Source organism: Phytophthora ramorum (genome assembly GCF_020800215.1).
Source record: "Phytophthora ramorum isolate Pr-102 chromosome Unknown Phyram_PR-102_s0001, whole genome shotgun sequence".
NCBI classification, from domain to species: Eukaryota; Oomycota; class Peronosporomycetes; order Peronosporales; family Peronosporaceae; genus Phytophthora; species Phytophthora ramorum.
The window spans coordinates 5,290,807-5,315,703 of NW_027150647.1; the positions used below are offsets into that span (position 1 = coordinate 5,290,807).

General features: G+C 55.8%; 10 protein-coding genes across 10 annotated transcripts; 3 read left to right on the top strand and 7 right to left on the bottom strand.

The window, feature by feature from the left end:
• Positions 1-6: 6 nt before the first annotated feature.
• Positions 7-1,653, top strand: KRP23_1373 (Cell division control protein 6-like protein; the record flags this gene model as incomplete). The annotated part of the gene is made up of 1 exon (XM_067884373.1): positions 7-1,653. One exon carries the CDS (start codon positions 7-9, stop codon positions 1,651-1,653), a length of 1,647 nt encoding a protein of 548 aa, XP_067751946.1.
• A 49-nt stretch (positions 1,654-1,702) lies between these two features.
• KRP23_1374 (Heat stress transcription factor A-3) lies at positions 1,703-3,238 on the bottom strand (the record flags this gene model as incomplete). Its single annotated transcript, XM_067884385.1, has 1 exon — positions 1,703-3,238. One exon carries the CDS (start codon positions 3,236-3,238, stop codon positions 1,703-1,705), a length of 1,536 nt encoding a protein of 511 aa, XP_067751947.1.
• Positions 3,239-4,881: 1,643 nt separating this feature from the next.
• Positions 4,882-7,530, top strand: KRP23_1375 (uncharacterized protein; the record flags this gene model as incomplete). Its single annotated transcript, XM_067884396.1, has 7 exons — positions 4,882-4,978; positions 5,065-5,249; positions 5,315-5,662; positions 5,735-6,222; positions 6,294-6,450; positions 6,516-7,037; positions 7,123-7,530. 7 exons carry the CDS (start codon positions 4,882-4,884, stop codon positions 7,528-7,530), a joined length of 2,205 nt encoding a protein of 734 aa, XP_067751948.1.
• A 36-nt stretch (positions 7,531-7,566) lies between these two features.
• On the bottom strand, positions 7,567-10,965 carry KRP23_1376 (uncharacterized protein; the record flags this gene model as incomplete). The annotated part of the gene is made up of 2 exons (XM_067884408.1): positions 7,567-10,590; positions 10,669-10,965. The coding sequence occupies 2 exons, from the start codon at positions 10,963-10,965 to the stop codon at positions 7,567-7,569; spliced, it is 3,321 nt and encodes a 1,106-aa protein (XP_067751949.1).
• Positions 10,966-12,328: 1,363 nt separating this feature from the next.
• Positions 12,329-12,989, bottom strand: KRP23_1377 (uncharacterized protein; the record flags this gene model as incomplete). Its single annotated transcript, XM_067884420.1, has 2 exons — positions 12,329-12,584; positions 12,649-12,989. 2 exons carry the CDS (start codon positions 12,987-12,989, stop codon positions 12,329-12,331), a joined length of 597 nt encoding a protein of 198 aa, XP_067751950.1.
• A 178-nt stretch (positions 12,990-13,167) lies between these two features.
• Positions 13,168-14,693, top strand: KRP23_1378 (Selenocysteine insertion sequence-binding protein 2-like; the record flags this gene model as incomplete). The annotated part of the gene is made up of 4 exons (XM_067884431.1): positions 13,168-14,067; positions 14,151-14,216; positions 14,278-14,492; positions 14,564-14,693. 4 exons carry the CDS (start codon positions 13,168-13,170, stop codon positions 14,691-14,693), a joined length of 1,311 nt encoding a protein of 436 aa, XP_067751951.1.
• A 28-nt stretch (positions 14,694-14,721) lies between these two features.
• Positions 14,722-16,327, bottom strand: KRP23_1379 (Cap-specific mRNA (nucleoside-2'-O-)-methyltransferase 1; the record flags this gene model as incomplete). Its single annotated transcript, XM_067884442.1, has 4 exons — positions 14,722-14,797; positions 14,865-15,185; positions 15,260-15,408; positions 15,482-16,327. 4 exons carry the CDS (start codon positions 16,325-16,327, stop codon positions 14,722-14,724), a joined length of 1,392 nt encoding a protein of 463 aa, XP_067751952.1.
• A 340-nt stretch (positions 16,328-16,667) lies between these two features.
• On the bottom strand, positions 16,668-20,330 carry KRP23_1380 (Myotubularin-related protein 2; the record flags this gene model as incomplete). Its single annotated transcript, XM_067884453.1, has 4 exons — positions 16,668-17,947; positions 18,021-18,080; positions 18,157-18,252; positions 18,320-20,330. 4 exons carry the CDS (start codon positions 20,328-20,330, stop codon positions 16,668-16,670), a joined length of 3,447 nt encoding a protein of 1,148 aa, XP_067751953.1.
• A 1,102-nt stretch (positions 20,331-21,432) lies between these two features.
• Positions 21,433-22,433, bottom strand: KRP23_1381 (Fumarylacetoacetate hydrolase domain-containing protein 2; the record flags this gene model as incomplete). Its single annotated transcript, XM_067884464.1, has 2 exons — positions 21,433-21,549; positions 21,624-22,433. 2 exons carry the CDS (start codon positions 22,431-22,433, stop codon positions 21,433-21,435), a joined length of 927 nt encoding a protein of 308 aa, XP_067751954.1.
• A 161-nt stretch (positions 22,434-22,594) lies between these two features.
• Positions 22,595-24,679, bottom strand: KRP23_1382 (Senescence-specific cysteine protease SAG12; the record flags this gene model as incomplete). Its single annotated transcript, XM_067884476.1, has 1 exon — positions 22,595-24,679. One exon carries the CDS (start codon positions 24,677-24,679, stop codon positions 22,595-22,597), a length of 2,085 nt encoding a protein of 694 aa, XP_067751955.1.
• Between the last annotated feature and the right edge of the window lie 218 nt (positions 24,680-24,897).

Genomic DNA, 24,897 nt, shown 5'->3' on the forward strand with positions numbered 1-24,897 from the left:
CTCACCATGGTCACGCGGGCCCAGAAGCTTGCGAACAGAGAAGAAATCGCGCAGAATCTGCAGCGTCGACTGCGCGAGATCGCGTCGAAATCCGCGGCGCCGCCGAGTCCTCCGGCCTCCAAGAAGCGCAAGACCGATGGCGTCCCTTTGCTGCTCACACCACACCTCCCAAAGCCCCGCACACCGGTGATCAGTGCCCCTAAGATTCCAGCGAAGGTCGGAGAAGCCAAGTCGAGCGTCGTTAAGCGCGTGGTATTGTGGAGGACGCTGCAGTACGCGGCTCCAGCACTTCTAGAGGCGGCAGAAGACCCACAGACGGTACTACAGCGTATTTGCTCTGGACAATTGCTGCGCGCTGATTCGCCCATTGTCGGCCGTGCACAAGAGCATGAGGTTTTTCGTCAAGTGCTCAAGGGAGACGCACAGGGCAGTTTGTTCATCATCGGACCCCCCGGTACCGGCAAGAGTTCTTCGGTGAATGAGCTGCTGAGAGAACAGGGATACGAGACAGTGGCAATTGCATCGCCAACGAACCGGAAACGAACCAGGAAAGGCGCCAAGACAGCGGTCAGGTTCAACTGCAGCACGTTCACGGATCCGGCGGCGCTGTACGCTGCCGTGGCGCAGCAGGTGCGTCAAACTACGAGCTGGAGTGTACCTGAAGTGATGGACCCGTACGCGCTCGACAGCTTTGTTGCAATGCAGCGCGGTGTGAAGACGAAACAGCGCTCGGTGGTGCTGGTGCTGGACGAGGTGGACCAGTTGCTGCGGCTTCCTGCGCGGATGCAGCCGAGGGTGAAGGAGCTGCTCCATTTCTTGGTGCGGTGGGCCCATGTGGCACCCGCGGAGGTCAAGTTCTTGGGTATCATGAACGGCGTCGACATGTACGAGCAGGTGTCCCGCGTTCATGTTACCGGTGAAGGCTCTGACGACTCGAGGGTCCCTCGTGTGGTTTTTGGCTCCTACTCGCACCAGGAGTTGCTGCTGATTCTGCAGAGTTATGTGCAGAGAGCGTCAAGTTCCGACAGCTCAGAGGTGGCCAGGTTCATTGAGCCTCGCGCTGTTGAGCTCATTGCCAGGAAGGTGGCAGCCCGAGATGGCGACGCCCGCTTGGCCATCAGTTTGCTGCAGCAATCTGCTCGCCACGCGCTTCAACGCTCGGGCGCAGTCAGCAGTTCAGCTTTGGAGGGTTCGGCCGCACCTGTGAAGGTTACGGTGCGCGACGTGTTTCAGTGCGCTACATCAATGCTCTCGTCCCCTGTTGTCCAGCAAATCAAGCAGCTACCAAGACAAGCGAAACTGCTGCTGTACGTGATCACTTCACTTGCCCCCGGCAGCAACGAAAACGACGGCACCAAGCGATCGCACCAGTGCGATATGAACCAAGTCAGCGAGGAGCTGGCGCGCTTTCGTGGTCTCCCTCAGACCGCCTGGGTGCCTCGATTATCCCGTGAAGAGCTGCAGACGCACCTCATGTCGCTCGACTGCTACGCGCTGGTGAAGCAGGGGAAGCGGAGCGACAAATCTTCTCGGCCTGCTGCTGCCATGTCCGGTCGCGCCTTCTGGGCGACGAAGCTCTCGTCCTGCGTGGCGATGGCCGAAGTGTCACGGGCGTTGCAAGACGACACCTCGCTGTCTCAACTACTCAACTAACGACAAGTACCAAACATTAATCAAATAATTTTCCAACTTCCTACTTCCTTTATCGTCGTCCTGTATTTACAGCTGCTGTTTCCGAGTGCATTTGGCGTTCCAGTGCCTTCTGTGCCTTTTGCACCAGTAGCGCCAGCAGCGACCGGTCTTTCGCTGGGCGCTGTTTCAGTTTCTCCGGTGCCGGCAGCCGCTTATCGACGGCGTCCTGAACGGCACGCGGCAGCTCGCGGGAGATGAATTTGAGGATCTCCACACGATACATGCAAGTTGTCTCCGCATCTAGGAGCATTGGGTCCGACGACGCCGTCGACGACTGCAGCAAAGCCAGTTGTTGACGGATGTCAGAGCCCACCGCTTCAGCCACGGCGTCGGCGTCGGCCTCTCGAGTCGGTCCGGTCTGATCGCGGTGCACGCGCAGGAAGCCCGTAACCCGCGCAGTGATGCAAGCGAGCAGGTCGGACCGAATCTCCGCGGCAACGCGACTGAGTTCACGGACGGCTGCATCCTCTGGAGACCGGACGCCGTATCCTGCCTGTGGCTCCGACACAGAAGTCGCTGAATCCACTCGCAGGCGCTTGAGCGGCGAGCGGTTTGCTGTCGGAGATGGTTGGGCGATTGGAGTGGTTTGGTACCAATGCTGCTGGTTCCCGTTGAGCTGCTCTTGGGTGTAGGAGGGGGTGCCCACGTAGCTATGGTTGGGTCGCGGACTCGGTGTCGGGCGGCTGCTAGGGCTCAGATTCACCATCAACGACTGTACCGGTCTCAGATGGAACGAGCTCGACGCAGGAGTGCGCGGCGTTCTGCTGTCCCGCTGTGCTGCCGACGGCGTCCCAAGTCCCTGGCGCAGCTGTAGTAGCGCTAGCTGCGGTCCGCTGGCACTGGTTGGACTGGGTAAAGCTATTGGTGGCAGAGTCCTAACCGAAGGTGAGTTGCTAAAGCCTGCGAACTCCTGTCGGTTCCCTGCGTCATTCTCGACCCCGTTGCAGCGTTGCAGCAGAGTCTGCAGTAGCCCCGCCAGCTGCTGATTGGTCTTCTTCATCTTGTGCATCTCGTCTCGCAGTGCTCCGACCTCCGCTCTGAGTTCCTCCAACTCCACACGGTCCACTGGTGTTCCGGCCCCCACGGGGGTGGACCCGGAGCGTCTTCGGATCTCGCACAGCAGGTCCCTCCTGCCCCGCACGAACCGGTCGTGGCGGAACTCCCACCAGTCCTTGGGGCTGGCGTCTTCGTCTCCAGTTGCGTCCTCCACACTGGCCCGCACCTTGCGGAACCCGTAGAGATTGAGCTGCCGCACGAAGGAACTGAACTTGCGGTGCTTGAAGTACGTGGGGATGACGTGCTCGGCGAAGGCCGCGGGCTGCTTCACCACGAAGCTCTCACCCCTGGGCGTCCAGCAGGCGACTTCGGGCGGGCAGCGCTCCAGCAGCTCGTACGTCTTCTCCAGGAACACGGCGGGCTCTTCTCGTCGCGGCCGCTTGGTGCTGCGCGTGGGCTCGCTGCCGTCCTCGAAGCTGTCGGACACGGCGCGGATCCGCAAGGGCAACGCGACCGCAGCCTCTCCTTTCACTTGGACGCCCGACGCCATGCTCCAGTCTCGAGATTCGGTTGTGAACTGCCAGGGGGGACCTCCGCTCGACGGACGTTGCGTGGGGAGACATGATAATTCCATTTTCCCGGTTCTTGTTTTTGTTGATTGGCGACCGCGGCTATGCACGATGGCTACACTATTTTCGATTTGAAGTGGAATGCACGTGAAGTTGGTACGGATCAAGATTTGACAGACGGTAACGGGTACAGTATTGCTCTGTTTAACAATGCGCCTCGCGTCGCAAGGCAGTCAAGTGGCAGTCTTTGTTCACGAGTATTTTGAGGGACATTTTCTCAACTGGCCTCAAATACAAAAACGCATTTTTTCACCGGCCCGCAAGCTGCAGTGTTGCGGGCACAGTACCCGTAGGAGCAAAACTTTGATTAAACAATATCAGTGGGATAGCGCCTTCTTGCTGTTCAGTGAGTTCATTCCGAGCGGGCCAGTCGTTTGATACATGTATCTATTTCATGTACAATACCACTTGCGATAGATACCCTCTTGCCCATGGATCTCAGCACTTCCTAGCGTAGCGGCCAATGATTTCCTATCGACATGTTCCGTTGCTGCTGGAAATCCTAGATACATTTGAATTTGCCCTTAGCTTGTGTGGAGAGTTAGAGACAACGAGTGGCCCAGCGAGCAAAGATGGTAGACCGTGAGATCTGTCGATAGGTCTAGTTATCCTGTGCGTTCAGTTCCGTGGCCAGAATGCGCTTCGTTTGCTGTTGTAGTGCAGGCTGCAACTCACGGGCGGGCAAAAGTTGACTCGTGATCGTACCATCCTGTAGGCGGTTTCTCAGCGGGATCAGCGGGCAGTTTTTGGCCGCAGCTGGTGGCTCGGCGTTCTCAGCGGGGCCGATTTCGAGTGCCGACAAAGGCTCTGCAACCACGGCTTGCCTTCCAGCAGAAAGCGAGTCCAGTCGGCACGTCGCACCGGTCGCGCAGTGAGAGAAGGCTATTTGCTCCCGTGCTGGAAGCACAAGAGCTCCAGCCGAAATGAGCCGGAGTTTGGCTTGTCTGCAGGATCAACCGTCACATCTTCGAATTTTTCTTCCTTCAAAAAATAGAGCGTCTCTGCAATGAGACTCATTATCGCTCCGGTCCGCCCACAATGCATCAAGCCTGGGGCGGAAGAGAGGGCAACAAGTCCGGTGCCATGGGTCTGCTGTTCACTGGCGGTGAATGACCAGACGCAGCTACATGTACCATTCCAATTCATGTGGCTGCGTCGTGTCCTCGAACGTGCCGCCGCTCACTCAGCGGTCCATTGCGTTCATGCAGGATCCACGCGCCGGCTCGTCCACCATGGCGCGCGTGTGGTTGAGCATCGAAATCACTGGTCCAGACTCGGTCGCGACTCGGCGACAGCAGCACTTCGGACCTTTGGACGGGGTTGCAATGGATCGATAGCCTCGCTCCTGCGACTTCTGCGTCCGGGGACGAACCCGATACCGGTGCGGGCTTGTCAGTTGGAACGGAGGACACACCAAGTCGCTGGCTAGATATTACTGGCGGTAATTTACCGCAACGGAGACGCCGCAAAGATTTTTCGGAGACATGTTGAAGCCTGTATACCGCGCGAGCTTGGCCAACCAACGGGCAGCGGCCAAATCATTTTTTTGTCATTTATTTTTGAAATGGCTACCCAGTCGAGCTCCGAGACGTCCGCGCCTCGCCGCATGCCGCGCGACCTGGCGCGCGCCCTGCTGGACCCTCAATCGGGAGGCGTCGCCGGTACGTTCAAGCAACTGCTTACTAATGGAAACGTGCAATCCCCACTCACTTTAATGCCTTGTACGCCGTGTTTCACAATTTTGCAGCTTACGTGCAGGAGTGCGTGCACTCCACGAGCGTTGGGGTGGACGCCACCTTCGTCTTCCTGTTGCAAGTGGTCGAGGAGCTAGACGATGCTATTGGCGAGTTCCTCCCGTCCCCACCCACCCACCAACCCTTGAGTCACGACCACGAGGTGGAACTGGGCACGTTGCTGTCTGCGGCGTCGCTGGTACGAGATAATGAGATAATGGGGGATTGCAGAGCAGTGGGGACTCACGAGATGCTGTTTTGCAGACTGTTCGCTATGTGACGGAGCGTCAAGCGATGATTCCGTTGTTGCAGCGGTACCGTGACGCTTTCGCGACGGTGCTGCAGTATCCGTCCTGGAAGCACAAATGCTACTACGGACTGAAGGCGGTGGCGATGATGGGGTCTACGCGCGTGTTGGAGTCTTTTGGTGACCAAGTGCAGGCGGCGGATGTGCTCCAGAGACTGCGTTGGCTCTTCCCGCTTTTCAAGGACGCGAGTGTGGAGATGGAGGAAGCGGCGCTGCGGTTGAATACGCTACTGCGTCCAGCGTGCGAGTATGCGGCCGTGGCTCTGCAGACGCACCCGGCTGCTCGCGAAGCAATCTTCACGGAGGTAGGATCTTGCTTGGGAATTGTGTGATTGATCGGCAGTGGACTTAATGCTTTTTGTTTACTCCTTGGCTAGGTGCTGCCACAGTTGATGGGGTTGCTGACGAAGGAAGAGGCAGACACACAGGAGACTACGGTGGCCGAGGCAGTCAAAGTGGAGCTGGCCACGACTGTTGCCGTGCTTCTGGAAGCCAAGTCCCCGTACACAGCCCCCAACACGTTTGCGTTGCTGTCGCTGCCTGCGTTCGTGGAGGAGATGGAGGCTGATGAGTCGAAGGTCTCTGCTAGCAGTGCCATGTTTACTTCGGCAGCTGAGGCCAAGTCGGACAGGATGGAAACGGTTGATGAAGATGAGGAAAAGCCCTCGTCGACAGCGATGGCGAGACAGCGGGAAGAGGAGTGCTGTAAAGTGCTTTGCAGTTGGCTGCAGGTTGACAGTCGACGAATGGTAGCAGCACAGGCTCTGGGCGTGGTGTACCGGGTTATCGCTAGCGGCACCACACCGGACACCTTGGCAAACGGTGCGTCGTCACTCACGACCCCACTTGACGAGATGGCCAAAGCGTACGCACGCTTCAACGTTGGCATTTTACGCTTTCTCTCCTCTCACCCGACCTCTTTCTTGTTGTTAACAGGCTGAATGACACGGAGCCAACTACGCTTCCTGACTTTGAGTTCGTCAACGCATTACTCGAGTCTGTCCGCGACATCTGCCTTTTCCAGCAAAGGCTTGCTACTCCCACGCTCGAGGCTGCTTTTGATGCGATGAGTGGTGTGATGCCTCAACTAGGGGTAAGACGGTCGATTGCTTCTTGGTTAGGACTTTAGCTAACGTGGTTTGGTTGAAACTACTGCAGGTCGCGCTCGCGTCATTTTCCAAGAAGCACTCAGTTGAGCGGCGCAGCGCTAAGGGAGCATGCTCGACTATCCGGCACACGCTTGTTGAAGCCTTTCTAGCTTGGCTTCATCACCCGGACTCGGCCAGTTTGCTCACATCGCAGGTAGAGTTCTTGCACAATGTGGCCGGCACTCTCGCTGACCCGCGCGTGTACGGCGACGTGCTGGCTGTGTTACGAGCATCTACGGTTCCGGAAGCTAGTGAGGAGTACGCTTCGTGCCGCAAGCTTGCCGTCGTGACGCTCTGCCAAGCCATTAGTCAGCTAGACCGGTATTCCAAGTCTACCGCCAATCGAATCGTGTCCGGCCTCACTCGAATTGCAGCAGCTTGTCGCGAGGACATTCACCCGCTGGCAAATGAGCTAGTGCTGCCTTTGCTGCCTTCAATGCTTGATGGATCTCAGTGGGGCAAGTTCCTTCGCCTTCGTACGGAAGCTGTTGCGACGGTGCTCGTTGGATGCGCTGAAAGTGACGATTTCCGGGTGCGTACTTTGTTGACTCTGTCAGGTACAAGGCTGTAGTGATCATGAGCTCATCGACGTTTCCTTGTGTATTCTGCATGTGTAGGTGGAAAACCATCCGTGGATCAGTGACTTCATCAGGTTCCTGCTCGACCCGGTCGTGTCTTCGGAGAACGTGCACTCGTTCATGATTCTGTGTGGACTGATCCGAGCAGAGCGGAAACTTCTCCTTCACGTGGTGTCCTTCTGCATGGAGAACCCACACACAGTGACACAGACGTTGCACGAGCCGCTTGCTCGGTGGCCGCTGTACGAAGAGGACGTCGAACTTGTCGTTGTCACGCTGGAATTGCTGGAATCGCTGCTGAGCGTGAACACTCTTCGAGCTACGGTGGACGTGGATGTGATCTATGCCACCATGCTGCAGCTATCTGAAAACGCGGCAAGTGAGGGCCTGGATGCGATTTCGACTGTTTGCAAACAAGTTCTGGTGTCATTGGGGTCACAGCAGTAGACCAGCCAAGCTATCTCTGTGCGTACGACGAGTTTGTTACAAACTCGCGGCGTCAGATGAAGGAGGTAGCTCTGAATTAGTGGGGACAAGCGCTCCATTGGTGTCCCACCAACATACGTGCCAGTACAACTCGCCGATCGAAGGCGGTTCCGAGCACTGGTAAATAAGCCCCGCAGACGAGTAGATTTGCACTTGAGGGCGTAAGCAATGTGTCATAGAGAGATTCGACGCCACGATGCACTTGTATCTGAATCCATCCTGGCGGTGTAGTTGGAAAGACTGGTACTCGCAGCCTTCGATACTGTTAATGGTCTCCAGCTCCACGTGCCCGACGCAACCCTCCGAGTTTTGTCGCCACGCGTGTCCGACCATCGTGTTGTCCTTCCATACCTCGAGAATCACATCAAGACTCTCGACACCGTCGATGTAAGAAAGAACTACGCGGAAGGTCCGCGGGGCTGTGATTGTTGGACTCAGCACAGCCAAGTACTGATTGCCATCTTTCGCCTGTGTCCTGCTGCTCGCCCACGAAACTTTCACTGGTACGGAGACAGATGAGCACTCGGGCAGCGAGACTTCCAGACGATAGGCGCCAAGCCGCAACTTGAATGCTCTGGAGCTTCCCACGGCGACGTCACCCTCGCTTCGCTCCTCTTTCGTTGACAAGTCTCGGGTGTGAGGAGTTTTCGCGTTGCGTCGTTTACCAGCAGCAGTACTTTCAATGCTTCCGATGGAGTGGAAGCGAATGTTGGCCAGCTCTGAATGCTTTTGGTTTGCGTTTGTGCTGTCGATAGGAGCAGCGGTGACCACAAACACCGTCACCCTCACGCCACCAAACAGCACCGGCATCGCAATTGTCCTAGAGCTGCGATAGCGACCTCCATCCACAACCACCTGCTTCAATGCAGAGTAGAGGACACAGCTGCATTCTCGAAGCACATCGACGGCATATAGGCCTTTGCAGACATCCCAGGTTGCGCACCCATTGGCATCGGTCATGACAACTTGTCGTTCCGAGCTGCAGTCGTTGGTGACTTGAAGTGGAATGCCAGCAAGCTTAATGCTCATGTGTGGGTGGAAGTAATCCACAAGTTGCAGAGCGTACGTCCACTGATAAACATCGAGCGGGATCACCATTTCCTGTACAGCTGAAGACGCTGCTGCTGGTCCGCTAAACAGTCCTGCTGCGGTGATTGTAGGGTAGACAGCCGCAAACGACGTCCACTCGAAGAAGTCGAGGTGAAATACGTAGAGCGAATAGCTACCCGGAATCAAACGGCAGCTCGTTCGTCCTTCGCTGTCTGTTACGAATAGCTGCCTTCGGTCCTTAGGGATTCCACCTGGAGATTCCTCCGCTGGCTTAGAATCCTGGTTTTCCGGAGTCGATTGATTGTCTGGAGGACTCTCAATCTTCTTGGAATTGGTGTCGGAATGCTCTTCCAATGCAAACTGGGCGTTCTTACTTCTCCATTCTTCCAGGAGAGCACGTTCATCCATGGCTGTTTTCTCTTTGCACGGTACTGAAACGCCCTGCAGCATGAGCTCAAGTTCTGCCAGCTCTCCTCGCGTTGAGTGTTGCAGTAACTCACGCTCCGATTCCGACAGCACTAGCGTGCTGGTAAAAAGCCGTTGTAGTCGAAGCGGGAAGCTTTGTGAATACTCTCGAGCGTGCTCACTCTTGCGAGCACGCTCAACGATACAATCTTTGATTTTCTCGTATCGTAACCGCATGGCGCGCCTTACGAGTGCCCGCGCTCCAATTACGGATATCAATTTCACGTTCAGCTTGGCTGCTATTGCTGCCTGTTTTGAGGCTTTAGCGATGCAGTCCTCGACAACAGCTACTGCCACCTCGCGTGTGATTTCAATTGCCCGCTTCTTCTGCAGGCGGCGTCGAATTGACATCAGGCGAGACCCCATCAGTAGCGTAGGAAGCACGGTCTTTGCCAAATTCGAGTCGAACGTGATGTTCTTCTCGATAAACACGTGCACTTTATCCACGGGAGCATTCGTCTGTGCACTCACAACACGAAACTCGACATGTCGTTTCACTCGCTTGTTTTGTGGAGCGAATGGGTTTTGCTGAAGGCATTCTTTGATCCCATACTGAGCTAGAATGCGAAGAAGCGTGCGATAGATGGACTGAATCGTTGGTAGCGTCCGATTCGCAGCGTTGCGGTGTGTGTAGACGTCGATTTCATTCTCCAGCTCTTGCAGCTTTAGCGCAATTCGAAACTTACTACTAGCACCACCGCTTACACCTTCTGTCAGCGGCACCAGCACAATCCTGCCATTCCGACCGAAGCGAATGTTCTTTGCTAGACGACGAGCAAAGTCTTCGCACTCGCGGTTCTCGGCTGTTGCGTCATCGTTTTGGCTCGCAGTTTCTATGAAGTGGACTCGAATTTCGTACGTTTGAATGATTCGCAGCTCAGCGAGCAAAACGTTTACCTCGTCGATGCTAGCGGAAATCGACGTTGCGTTCCCACACCCTCCGATAGCCTGAACTCGCCATACATTATTTTTCTTTGAGCGATAGGCAGCAGCCAGAGTGAACCAACGACACCCAGCAATGGGCTTTGCATCAAACATGCCCAAAACGTGATGCTCCTCGACATTTTCAAGCTGAACGCGTACACCTGACAGCTGGTTCGGCATTTGTCTTGCCTCCGTGGAGTAAGGATCATTGCCTTCGTCCTCTGCGATTTTCTGTAGTGAGAACAGCACGCAGAAAACCTTGTTCGGTAAAGCTGTAAGGCGAAGATACACACGATCGACGATGCCATTGTAGATTGATTGCCCTTGGCGGTAAGAAATACCTCCGCGCTTGGTCACCGGGCAGCCTTCATGAACAAAATCAACCAACTGGAAATCGTAGTCGACCAGAATGCAGACAAAACGCCACGAAGGCTTCGGTGCGCCGCTGTCACACATCATGGTTGACGAAACCAGGAGAGTATTCATAAACGGCAGTGTGTACAGCCCTGTAGGTGTTGGTGTTAGCATCGACAAGCTGGGAAGATCATCCATTCGGTGACTCTGTGCGCGAGAGTAGTTGTCCTAGTCAAATAAAAGGCAACGAATATCAGAATGCAGTCATGAGCAGTTGGAGGATTGATAAAAGGTGTCACACAGTACCTGTATTCGCTTGAGATAGGCGACGACCCCGGGCAACTCTGATGAAGCGAAAAAGAACCCGATTTTCTCGAACTCTGCCGAGACTTTCCGCTCAGTCAGCACTAGTTTCCGATTGATGACAGACTCCATAAATGCCCGCTCTCTATTGTGCCGCGACTGACCTGCTAGAGCGAGCAAATGGCGAAATGCCTGTATGTGAATCTCCTCGCCTGGAGATCGCTTGGCCTCGAACAACACAATAGCCTCAATCTTTTTCTTGGTTTCGTCCAAGTTCGGAAAGCACCCAGTTGTGGCCATCGAATGTAGCACCACGGTTACTGCACCTCTGCCTGCAGCTCGCGATAACTCCACACTGATCTCAAATGAACCGATAGCGGGTCGAATTTCTTCGGAATTTACCACAACATTCAATAGAGGACTCATCTGGTCTATCCCAGAAACAAAAGCACTTGACTTCTGCTCGTATTCCACCTGTGAACGACAAACGTGATCGTGAGTGCGCTGCACACTAAACTCAGCAGCGTATTCAATCAAAACGCGTATATCTCCAGACTGCAAAGCGGACAGCAACAAGTTCTCAAAGGATTTTGGGCTTGTAACCCCCACATCCTCGTGAGCACCATCGAAAAAGCTACCGAGCAACACAATTGAACCTTTGGTCGTGGACGAGACCCCACAAAGCGCAGACGATGTCAGTGATTGTGGCGTCCAAATAGGAGGAGCTGTCTGCCGCCAGAAGACATTTCGGTGGGCATTCACAATGTTCTCAAAGCTCGAACTGTCACGCACAGATCCAACTTCGGGGATAACCAAGGAGATTAAAGCCTCATCCTGGCTGCTCTTAGATGTTCTTGCCCCTGGTTGATGTTCACTTGATACTTTCCACAGCTGGAAAGACGCAATCAACCCCACAAAGCCGATTCTAGCTCTCCAGTCGCGAACGCTTTTCGCATAGGACGGATGCCCTCCGACATACACTGAATTAGTGCTCGACGGAGCCTGAGCCCACGCAGAGCTGCCACCTGCACGCCTCCAAGGCTGGCTTCCACATCTTGGTGAGCCAGAGACTTCGACGGTCTGAATTCGCGCACAATCTACTAGTTCGTTGTCGAAAAATATCTGGAGATATCTGCAATCAAACAGCACTTTGAGACGGACCCAACGGTTGCTTGGGACCTCGTAGTTGTTTGCCCAGCACTCCCAATTCCTCCATCGAACACGACAGCCACCATCCTCGCCTTTATCTTGATAATTAGCAAGAACTCCGCGATCGTAGATTGAGAAGGTCGCCTCATCATCCTCAGAGTTATCGACTCGAAGCTTAGCAGCTAGCAATTTAGGTGTTGATTCGCTTGAACCTGTTTCAAAATGTGAGAGCATATTCGATCAGCATCAATAAAGAAGGCAGCGTACTACCAGCACCAACCTCGGAAGACGTTTGAGAATCCACCCCGTTTGCGTGCTACTACGCTACCTTCATCGAGGCTGGCAGAGCAACCAAAGATACTACGGTTTGTACTACCACAGCACAGCCACCGCACAAACTCCCCCGAGTCATCTAGCTCTGGGCTTTTGTGCCGCGCTCCATCTGCCTCACTACGACCAACATCGCGCATTAGTCGCAGCATCAACATTGATCAGGATGTTGAAGTCGCCAACCTTACACTTTAGCTTTGTGTTTCTCCGTGTCGGCAGCCTTGAACAGCAGCATACAGATGGAAAATCCGCTACTACCAGCCAAGCCAGGAGACTCTGCGCTCACTGGTTCTTTAGCTTGCAAAGGAATCTCCAGAAACCCGTCACCGTACAGTGAAATGACTGCACTAGCCGTTGCTGCACTACTGGAAGTTTTACTGCCAGTCGCGACATCTTCACCCCGCTCGCCTTTTGTTGAAAGTATCCTTCGTCTCACTGTTCTGTAGCACAAAGCACCATTTCGTCAGCGTGTTGATCCCAACCAGCACATTATGTACAGTGTACCTGGACGTTGAAGGTCGGTCCCGTTCACCTGTTACTTTTTCGTCCTCCACGGGGTTGCTACGAGCTTTCGGTGGCTGCACAGTCGACTGAGGTAGAACTGGCTGCTCGTGAATAGCATTTTGTACTTGATCTGGCTCAACATCTCGTCGTTCTCCACTGTCACGTCGGACAAAAGGTGCTGGACGTCGTGGACCACAACCAGAGCTGCTCTTTCGAGGTACGAGCGCCAAATTGAAGGAGCTGGAAAGCGGGCGATGCGGTTTCTTGGGGGCCTTCTTCTTCCCGTCGTTTGCAGCCCCGTAGATACTCAACAGAGTCTGCTGTCGGCCCGAGAGGCTCATTCCTCAAGCCCGTTACACTTCAACTAACCCCGTAATTTACTGGAGTACAAATAATTTGGATGTAATTTACCAGGACTATTATTTGCGTGTATTATATCACAAAATAAGTATGATAAACTCACTACGTATGTTTAATATTACCGGTACTGATACCATTTTCTGTGACGGTTTCCGGTAAATGTCGCGACGAGCAGGAACTGCGTCACCTTCAAAGCGACAGCCTCCGACACTCGACTCCTACATCCAGGCTGCGATCGTTGCAAACTCACCAGAAAGCCAATCGGCGCCACAAAAATCTCGCACAAGACGCAAAAAGCAGCAGCAGGAGGCGTCAATCCCTCTGCCAAGCGCTCTCAAAGTCGATTCTGCAGCACCAGCAGTTCCTGCAAAACCAAAGCGGCGTAAACGCAAATCCAAGTTCAAAAATGGGAGTTTGCAACAGAGAGAATCGTCAAACTGCTCTAAAATTCGAGTCCGCGGTCTCGTGACAGCTGAAGAGCTGGAAGACGACGACGAAGCCGAGGAGGTTCGAGAGGAAGTTCGAGCCGATTTTTCACGCTTCGGAGAGCTGCTAAACGTTGCAATTGTTCAAGACGAGGAAGATAAAGATGTTGATGTGGTCGTCACTTTTCAGCATGCTAAAGACGCAGTTTCAGCTTTTACTGCGTTCAATGGAAACGTGTTCGGGGGGAGGACGGTGACTTGTGTTTGGGAGCTGCAAAGTGCTGAAGACAAGGTGGAGGGTTGTGTGGTGGAGGTGGATGGGATGCTGACACCGGAAGAGCTGGAGGACCCGGATGAAGTTACTGATGTCCAGGAAGAAATGGGGCAGATTTTCAGCAAACACGGAAAGGTGAACGAGCTGCACTTTAATGGGACTTCGGGGCAGATCTCGGTGATATTCAATGATAATTGCGACGCTCAGAAAGCTGTGCAGGTGATGAACGGCTCGCAGTATGGTGGTCGCCTGGTGACAGCCCGGGTGGTCTGTGGAGGGGCTGGCGGTGGTGACGGGGTTGGAAATGCGAAAAGAGAAGTTGATGCAGAGACACAGCGCGTTTCAACTTACATTGTGCAGGTAGGAGCTCTGCTTTGACGAAACTACGAGATGAGAGTCTGACACAGGCTGCTGTTTATTTTTTTGCTGGCATGTGCTGATAGCCAACAGAGTCACTAGAACTGCAGACAATGGTTGGCACATTTCTGAAGAGGCTCGCTGCTCTACAGGTAACTAGCGTGACGCGGCAAATTGAGACAAGCAGATACTTACACTACCTTCGTATCCCAGGAGCGCGCGCATACCCGGAATCCCCGGAATGACAAGCGGTTGCGCCGTGTAGTATTGGGGATGCACGAGGTGAGGCGGGGCCTTCTGGCCAACAAAATCCGTTTGCTAGTCATCGCGACTGACCTTGACGGATGCGAAGCTCTAGCAGAGACACACGTTGAGCTAGTGGCGATTGCAAGGGAGAAAGAAGTGCCTGTACTTGCCCCAATGAATAGGTTCGTGGATCTCACTTTGTAGTGTTTTGCTAAGCTAACGGAAGATGCGGTTGAATCAACGGATTGTGCAGACGGAAGCTGGGGAGAGTTTTACAGAAGAGCGTACGCGTGAGCTGCGTTGGAGTTTATTCTGCTGAAGGTGCCAACGAGCTCTTTCAGCAGATATTGCAAGCTATGAACAGCAAATTGTCGGTGAAATAGAGCTATCATCTCTACATTGTGCGCTGCCTTATTTCGTGGACTCAAGCCGCCAGCAATGGTAGAACTGTCGGGGGTCAATTGCAGAATCGGCTTCACGCGTTTTCCTGCAGATCAAAAAGACACTCGTAACGTTATGAGATCATCACAACTTGTCGCCAAGAAAGACCTTACCTCTTGTTCTTGTTGGCAGCAAACTCGTTGATGCGCCTGCACGCTTGGACTTGGCTCCTGGCAATGGCTTCGTTAGCAGTCGTCATATACTGGAGAAAGTCTACATCCTTGCGCATGGCCGTGGTGTTCGTCAAGAAACGCAACTCGAAATCGTCAGTTGAGTCGATGCTGCCGCTTTCCACGAGGCGTTCTTCTAGAATCCCCACAAGTTTTGCCGTCGGATTGCCCATGCGTAGGTCTCGTGCTACGATATATCGCTCCGAGCTCGCGGGTCGACTGGTCTGCAAACGCAAAATCACCAGGACGGAAGTGAGTCTTCGTCTTCAAGTGAATTACCTACAAAAGGATAAAGCATACATGTAGTGCAACATATGATTGGTTTCACGACTACGAACCGCTCAAAGCACTGGTGAAGTACCCAGCAAAGCTCCTGCATTGCAGGTGTCGCCAGTTCAAACGTCTTGCAGACGAAATCTCCGCCAGCACGGAGCACAGCGAACATGGTCAGCACCTCAGCCAATATCAACCTCGTCATCATCGATTCCTGTGGATCGCATTGCCATATTACACGATTAATATCCCTCCTTACGCACGCGCACAAATCAACGACTCGGAACCTGATTAGCCTGCGATCGAGCATCGAGAAAGCCTCCATCAGCCACAACTAAGTCCACGCCGCTCGGATGCCGGCCCCGAACCACGTCACGGAAGTTGTGAATGTTCGCTCTCGAGTAGAGATTGCCTGTTCCATCCTCGCCGTAGCAGATGTCAAACAATTCGCGAAACTTGGACGGTAGTCGCCATCCGCAGTTGTTTGCGGCGCCCTTCAACGTGATGCCGTAGCCGTGAACACGTCGAGCATTCTCGCCTTCATCCTTCAACCCACAACTGCCTTGCCCAACTCGCCACAGCAGGTACTCGGAAAACCCGCCCGGCCCTCCGCAAATGTCAGCAAACGTGAAGGGTTCTTGACGTTGCTCCAATTCCTGAGTCCACTGGAAAATATAGTCGAGCGTCACCAGCTTCATGGCTGAGCGATTCAAGAAGCGATGCCTCCCCAGCGTCTCGAACTTGTTCGTCGCAGCACGAGCACTCAAAAACTGCGAGCTCTCCAGCGTATCAAACTTTTGTTTCTCCCGTTCAAGTTCCTCCAGCAATGCTGCGTACGGCACTTGATCCTCCTGTTTGTCTTCCTTGGCGTCTTCGTGCAGCGCAGCATCAAGGAAACTATGCGCATCGGTGCCTTTCTCCTTGCACAAAAGATACAGCACGCCATGCGGACCAACGTCCACGCTCCCAGCTGAACACTGAACTTGCTGCGTCGCTAGCTCCGTCCCGGGCATCAATTGGGGTAACGCTTCCGTCCTCGCACTCGTCTCCTGCTTCACGCGTCGACGCTCTCGACGGGGCTGTCCAAACGATGCGAAGCCCATGGCTGCCATCACTTCCTCGTCACCACTCATTTTGTACTGGTATCGGATACCTTGCAAAGTCTCACTTGTCCAGTGGACTCGAGTCGAGCATGACAAGCGCCGTGGAGCTTATCAACAACGAAGATCAACGCCAAGATGGAGAGTGCCATCGACTATATTATACTGAACGAATCTATTGCTGTGGCGTGTCCTGCATGCCCTTCTCGCCAGCTTCTCTGCTCCAGCCACGTCCACTAAACGCTGCGAAACACGCAAACTCACAAAGCAGAAGCGAAACACAAATTTGCCAGCAGCAGTGCCGAGTGAGGAAGGCACAAGAACAGCTTCGACAGCAGCCAAAGCATCTCTCTCGCTCTCGAACTGCTTGCGATCAAGAATGAGTAGAACCATTCTCGCTTCTGACAACTCCTGCTGATACGCAGTACTGGACGGCGGCGCCGTTGTTGCTGGAGGCAGTACTCCTCGTAGCGCGGTGCAACACTGAGCCCAGCTCCGCCTCAAGCTGCAGCTCGCGCGCGACGCTCTCGCTCAGCAGCTGCTCCAGGTACTTAATGCGGCTCTGTTCGGGCGCCAACAGCAACGCCTCGCGGATGTTACGACCCTGCGCACGCTGCCGCGTGCGCTCGTCCACTCCACGATGATACCGGTTAATGATCGCCTCCTCCAGTGGCGAGCGATTCTCGGCAGACGCAGAGCTCTCCGAGTCGGCTTCACTACTTACAGGCGTCGTCATATTCAGCTCGTCTGCTGTCAATGTAGACGAGCCGTCATACCGCGCTGTGACGCTGGGTGAGATCTCGAAATCATCGTCGTCGCTCATATCTGAGCAGTCTGACAGCGTCTTGGCCCGGAACTCATCGTAGTCGTGTATCACGTCAATGTCTAATTCCGCCTTGTCTTCGTCGAGATCCCCGCCTATAGGCATTACTGATGGCGAGTCCAGAACGCTAGCACCACGAGGACTGTCGTCGTCGTCAAAGTCATTTGTCGAGCCATCGTCGTGCTTCTCCACCGGGTCCATGAACTCCATGTAATCTGGGTGGCTTTCCGGATCCCACCGGAAAAACATACCGTCCCACAGCACAACACGCTTCAAGTTTGCTCGTGGATAGAGCACACGGTTCGTTGGTCGGTACAAGGGGTTCTTGTAGGGCCCTGGGTTCTCCAGCACAGGCGTCCAGACAGACTCTGTGCGCTCCCACACCTTGTCCAGCACACGCTCACGCTCCGAGTTGTACAAGAACGTACCATACAGACCAGAGATGAGCGAGTCCGAAATGTGCAGCAAGAACTTCTCGTTGAACTCGAAGCAAGTCGGGAACTGCCGCGTCATCTGCCACACGCAGTCCAGAAACTGCATCATGACAGGCGATCGCTCATTCGGCTGGTCAGTGATATCCTTGCCCACGCCAATGCGATCCGCGAATTTGTGTCCGAATGAGCACCACTCCTTCTCCACCAGGCTCGCGAAACCGCGGATGCTGCGGTAGTACGGGTCCAGGATAAGCTGCGCCAAGGCCACTAGCTGCGGAGTGCGATCCCAGCCGTCACTGCAGTGCACCAGCACCGAAGCGCCGTCTTCATGGAGCACCTCTGCTACTCTACGGGCTCCTGACAGCACACGCATTACGTGCTTCAGCCATCGAGTGTCTGCAAAACAAAATAGCGCAACACAATGTAAGTATTTGCGCCTTTGCAACGATCCACCATAGCGAAAACTCACTCTCAAGGCGGTTGTGGTAGTGCTTGTCACCGTCTTCGACGCTGCTAGGACTGACCAAGGCTGTACGAATACAAATACAACCAATAAACGTGTGAGCCACCATAAGCGTCAGCATAGAGTCGTGGTTCGAACTTACACTTCAGCGCATCCAAAGACTCGCGCATCTTGTGAATGTTGGCGATGCCCATAAATTCGATCGTGGCGTTGTCGTAATGCTGCGAGTTCTCCACACCTGACAGTAAATCACAACGTTAGCAACCAAGCCCACACCATTGCAAAGTTCTGCTCCCTCGTCATACCTTTTCCCTTTAACCGGTTTCCTTTGGTTGCGATAGGCTTACGCGCGTCGATAATGTGAAGAGGGGGCGACATGTTGGAGCTGTTCTTGTTCGCAGAGTCACGGTATGCGCGCAGAAGTATCCGGTCGGGCTCGGATCGGTTGCCCGCCATACCGTAGTTAGGTTGGCTGGAGCGGGACAAGACGCTTTTGTTGACAGGGTGGCGCCACACGACAACAGGCAGGCGCGCGCGTGATCGGAAGCGAGCTGACTGCACTAGCTGCTCCTCTGACATAAGCGACGGCACCACCATGAGCTGAGGGTACGTGGGGCTGAAGCGGAACTTGGAGTTCTTGAGGAGTCGCCACGTGATCACGCCCTCCTCTTCCGGCTGCTTCTTTGCTGAGAGAAAGCCGAGGCGCTGGTACTCAGCAAAGGGCGAGTAGACGAACCAGCCATTGTGCTTCTCAGAAAGTGGGCCACCGCGCTGCTTTGCCTTCTCTGTGTGGTAGTCGAACGCAAAAAGCGCGCCGATCATGTTCGGCGGCTTCATGCGCAACGTGAGCAAGTTGAGCCACCTGTAGTCGGGCGTTGAAGGCAGCTGGTCGTACCCCTTCTTGCGCGAGTACGCGTCGTGCATGGCAAGCCGCAGCGTGCGCAGATCCTTGCACGTAATGAGAAGCATGAGGCCATCTCGCGTGATCAAGTCAATTGCAGCAAGCGGCAGTTCAAACGAGCCAAACTTCCACGACGAGTCGTACGGGACGAACGTGATGCGGTACGACGTGATCTTCAGCACGCCTTGCACCGCGCGGTCGCTCTGGGACATGACCACCAAGTTGGTCACGCGCTGGACGTGCTCCAGCACCGACTCGCCCGGTAGCAGCTGGAAGTGGTCGCTCACCATCGAGTCCCGCAGCTTGGACCGCTCAAAAGTGCTCGACACCGTCGACGCCGTCTCGTCAATCACCTCCGTGGGTACGCGGGAGGGCGTCGCGGCCGTCGGTGGCTTCTTGTTGTACATGACCTTGCCCTGCTCCAGCGCCTGCACGAAGTTGGCGCGGTCTTCCGTGCTGTAGAACGTGATCTTCTTGTTGACGCTGGCGTTGCCCGTCTGGATCTTGAGCTGCATGCCCAGACGCGACTGCGGCTTGGCCGTCACGGCCGCGCAGCTGTACTCCTCGCGCTGGTCGTGGGCCGACAGAAAGTAGAGCATGCGCTCGTCCACGTCCACCTGCAGCTGGATGCTCGCGCGCTTGCTGCCGAGCTTCTCCAGCACGCTGTCGCTCTTCTTGACCGTGAACGTGAACAGCGTCACGTCCGACAGCGGCGGGGCATTGCGCCCAAAGCCGAACACGTTGCTAGTGTGCGTGGAGCGACTGCGGCCGTTCTCCACCAACAAGTTGCTGGCGTCACTGAGCGAGTCCGTAGCGCGCGCGGTGCTGGCAAAGGCCCCCGAGCGGTCGTAGAAACTGTTACTCTGGCTGGTGCTAGCGTAACTGCCCAGGGAGCTCCTGCCCACGGCCACATCAGGGCGCGGGATCTCTATGTTGTACCGTGGGCTGGGCGCTCTCGCATCCATGCTCACAGCGTCCGATGTGTCCACCACTAGCTCCCTAGAACCGTGCGGAGCTGTACTCGCCCACTTGTTGGGGCTGGGAGGGCCTGTAGACAGGAATTTGCCGCTAGAAACGTCCTCCGACGGCGGCGTGGACGTCTTCCGCCGCGCGCGCCGCGGACTGACGCCGTGCGACGCCGAGAAGCTTGAGGCGGAGCGCGAGTTCTGCCGCAGCGGCATCGAGACGCTCGCGGACAGCGCTGACGGCGCCGCGGGCGGCGGAGACTCGTCCTCGTCCCCCGGCAGCTTGCCGATGAGCTTCCAGACGTTGGTGGTGGCCTGGCCGGCCTGCGCCAGGTTCTTCTCGGCCTTGAGCAGCTTGTCCAGCGTGGTGGAGTCCATCGTGGACTGGCGCTGGGCCAGGTACGCCTCGTCCTGGTCCTCGGCGGCGCTCTCGGTCGTCGTGCCCCGCATGCGGCGCTTGTGCTTGTGGGGGAAGTGCGACCGAGGGTTTCAGTCTAACGTTGCGATACAGTTGCGCTAAAGTGCTTAAGTTACTTCAGCCGTCCGATTGACGGCGGGGTAGAGCGTATACTGGAAACAAGCTTATTGTAAGAGACGGCTCATTTGCAATTGCCCTTCGCCGAAAGCGCGAGAAAATACTCGGCAGGAGGTTGAGGCGGGCATGCTGCTGTTTTGCAGCGTGCAGGAGGTCGAGGCGGGCATGTTGCTGTTTTGCAGCGTGCAGGAGGTCCGATTGTTTGGATCAATGGTGCAAGACCGAGCGCTCAGATTCGTCGCCCTAGGCTACGGTGGTTTAGTACATGTACTGGTAGCAGCAACGCGAGCTTGGTTTGCCCCAAAAGAGTGTTTATGTACTGGAAGCCTGTCGATGCTAGCGTGCACTCATCACGTGGAAACTGCTCGAGTAAGAACCGCATACAGCCCGAGCTGTTGTTGCTTGTGCGCGCCATCGCTAAAGTTTTAGAAGCGTGTGTTGTCCACAGTAGATTCTGTTCAACGATGTCGCGCGGCCAACGTTCGGCACTCGTGTTTTCGTGCAGCCCGTGGGCTCCAAGATCGCAGCTCACTTCGGTGCAGACAAGCAAGTGCTAGCACTATGTTGCTGCAGATCGACTCAAGGCACCGTGACCAGTGCAGCGACAATTGGTGCGGTGGCTGAGGTCTGGGCGGCCGACTGCAACTTGCATCCCGCCATTGCTCGAGGTATCATCGACACGGAAACGCGTTGCAGTGAGACCAAGTCTGCGACGGAGCCAAGCGATTGAACGCTGCGTCAAGGTTGACCCTTTGGGATCCATGTACATGTAGTTGCCACATTACGGTCCTACCGTGGGCCAGTACGGCGGAAGTAAACTGAAACACTCGTCAATCGTGTCTTCGTTTCGGTTTTCGCAGCAACCAAAAGCACACCGAAACGAAAAGTGAAGAGGCAAACAGGAGACGGGACTCTCACTGCATTGCTTGGTTCAAAAAGCCACGTGGACAGATTTCTGGCACTTACTGCAGTAGGTCTTTGGCTCATTACACGAAAGCCAGGGTGCCACTTATGCGCTTACAGCGCCGAGGCGCCGACGACAGGGTTGACGAGCTTGCCGATGTGTTCGATCTCGATCTCCACCATGTCGCCGGGGGCGAGGTAAAGAGGCGGGTTGCGCGCGACGCCAACACCCTGGACAAGTAACACACCACAACACAGTTAAGACCTACCGCACATAACAAAACCGCACCATAACAGTCCCTCACCTCGGGGGTTCCCGTGAGGATGAGCGTTCCCTTGGGCAGCGTGCAATCCTGCGAGAGCTGGCTGATCAGCTTCGCGACGGAGAAGATCATGTCGCTCGTGTTGGACTTCTGCACCTGTTCGCCGTTCAGGTACGTGGCGATCTCGAGCGTCTGCGGGTCGGGGATGACCTCGGGGGTCATGAGCACGGGGCCCAGCGGACAGAAGGTGTCGAAGGTCTTGGCGCGGCACCACTGGCCTCCTCCCTTCTTGCCCTGCCAGCGACGCGCCGAGATGTCGTTGGCACACGTGTAGCCCCCAACGAAGCTCAGCGCCTCCTGCTCCGTCACGTTGCAGCAGGCCTCCTTGAGCACCACCGCGAGCTCGCACTCGTAGTCAACCTCGGGAGGCTCCGACGCCACGCGGGGGATCACCACGGGGTCGTGCGGGTTCTGCAAGGCGTTGACGCCCTTGGTGAAGAGCACGGGGAATTTTGGCTCGGGCATGTTGGTCTCCTTGGCGTGTTTGCGGTAGTTGAGGCCGATACCCAGGATCTGCGACGGCACTACGGGCGCCAGCACCTTCTCGATGGTGGCGGTCTCGCCTGTGAAGCTCAGACTGCCCAGGGGGTCGTCGTCCTCCACCAGCAGCGCCGTGGACCCGTCATCCGTGCGCTGACCGCAGCGGATGGCGCCGTTCTCGTCCACGAACCGCGTGAGCGCGGTGGCCCTGGCGTCGGCGTGCGACGAGGCGAAGCGGCGGGGGGTCAAGCTCATGGTGCGCAGCGCGAGGCGGCTTCGGGGACTGGATACGAGGCGCAGCAGCGCGGGCATCAGGTGAGGATACACTCGGCTATGTTTTTCTTAGACTGGTCTATGCTAGCTATGTTATGTGTAGGGTTACGTAGGGCTACATAAGGGTACCCAGAATGCAAGTTGAAGTTGCCTTTTTTGACTGACTCACTTAGGGACATATATTTTGTGTTGCTGGACGGTTAGAGTTTGGGGTACGACATGTCGGTGAGCACGGAGCACGTGCCCTTGTTCTGCGTGCTGCGGCTGATGCGGACGTAGCCATCCTCGCCCCAGTCCGTGCCCCACGAGTTCTTGATCTTGATGGTGGTGGCGTCGTAGCCGACGGCCAGCACGGCGTGGTCCACCGTCGTGGTATCACAAGCCGTAATGACGCCGCTCACGTACTGCTTCCAGGCGCTGTTGTCCGACGCCACGGACACGATCACGGGCTGCTGTTTCACGGCGCTCAGGAGCGCGCTCTCGTCGCCTGTGGGGAGCTGCACGATCTCAGAGATGCCGGACTTGGTGGGGGTACACGACGTCGAGCACGCGGCCGCAGTACCGCCGTCCACGGAAGAGTAAGGGTAGCTACTCTTCGTGCAGACGCCGTTGTCGCGAACGTACTCCATTGCGTACACAGGGGCACCGCCGTTGCAGCCGAAGTCTTTGGTATCGCAACTCACAAGCTGCTGCTCCGAGTACGACGGCGCCTTCTTGTCGCCGTTGGCAATGCACTGTGCGGCTTCCAACGCGGCGACAGTTGCAAAGGCCCAGCAACTGCCACACTGACCCTGCAGGCCGGGCGGGTTGACACAAGCCGAGGTGCTCCAGTCCACCGAATCCGAGTCCGACTCGCCTGCAGTCTTCGTGTCTTTGACCGTGGTCGTAGATTTCTTCTTCGTCGCAGGGGCTGCTGGAGCTGGAGCTGCAGTAGCCGGGGCCGGGGCCGCAGTAGCCGGGGCCGCAGTAGGTGGCGCCTTGGTAGCAGGCACAGGTGCAGGGGTAGAAGGAGGTGCCGTGACTGGCGCCTCCGTTACGACTGGGGCAGGAGCCTCTGTCGTTGGGGCCTCTGTTGGAGGCTGCGTCGCAGGAGTAGTCGGCTCTTCATTTGCGTTGTCTGAGCTGGGTGGCTGGGTCCACTGCTGGGAGTTCCATTGCGTGTTTGACGAGCCTGAGCTGGGCGGCTGGGTCCACTGCTGGGAGTTCCATTGCGTGTTTGATGAGCCTGAGCTGGGCGGCTGGGTCCACTGCTGGGAGTTCCATTGCGTGTTTGACGAGCCTGAGCTGGGCGGCTGGGTCCACTGCTGCGAATTTGATGACCCAGCGGCCGAACCTCCTGTATTCCACGACCAGTTATTGCCACTCCACCAGGTGTTGCTCTTGGTGCTCCAACCATTGCTTCCCCACCAGTTCCAGGACTGCGTGGTGGTTCCGCCATTACTGCCACCGGATACCGTACCAACCTGCGAGCCGTCACCTGGAGAGACATTGTTAAAGTTGTACTCCCCGTTCGTGTTGCCTTCGTTGTCGCCATTATTGGTACTTTCGCTTTGGTACGTTTGCTGGGAAGTCTGCGTGTACGTGTCCGAGGTGCTTTGGAAGCTCTCGTCGGAATCTGTGCTGTAGTCGCCGCCGTTGAACGCATACTGACTTTTGCCGGAAGCTCGCAGTCGGCGCACTGCAGCGATAACTTGTGGTCCCTCTGTCGCCGGGGCCCATGTCTTCTTCTCCTTATCGTCATTTTTATTCTTGCTGTTGCTGTCGCTGTTGGAAACGACGTTGGACTCTTTTGTTGCTGGGGTGCCGTTTTCATTTTCAGATAGCGTCTGCGTTGTCGGCGATGGCGTGTCCGTCTGCGGTGACGGCGTGTCCTTCTCCTTCTCATCGTCCCCGCCAACGTGCGAGTTGGACAGAAAGCTCTTGAACTCGTCCATCGTCATGAGCGTGAACGGACCGTCCGTGCCGAACTCGGCCATTGGGTTCGCCTCCCGCGCCTCGTAAATCTGTTCCTTGGTCAGGTAGAATCGCTGGCGCTGGTCCTCGAGATCGTCGTCGATACTGCGAGATTCGGTGACTGGTATCCACCCGTTCTTCGGGCCCTTGGGCCCGTACGTCTTGAGCCACGCGTCCAGCTCAGTCGAGACTGCTTCCTTCTCCGCCAGGTACCGGTGGTATTTGGACACGATGGCCGCGTGCATCGGTCGTGCGTCGGTGACGTCCGACATGCCGACCGCCATGACGGCCACCGCCAACGCGACCGTGGTGGACGACACTCGAGGCTGCATCTGCTTGGCTGGTTACCTGTGTGCCCTTCCTTGCCAAGCAAGTCGTTCCCTGTTTCCAGTCCCGCTGTGTCCGCGACGCAGCAAGTTTGCGAATGCGTAGAAGCGACCAGAGAGATCGATCTGCGATTGTGATTTAGCCCAGGATCGGCCCTGGAGCTGATGCTGGAGATGCAATTGGCTGGCAATTGGGACAGCGACTTGCACTTGTTGCGTTCGGA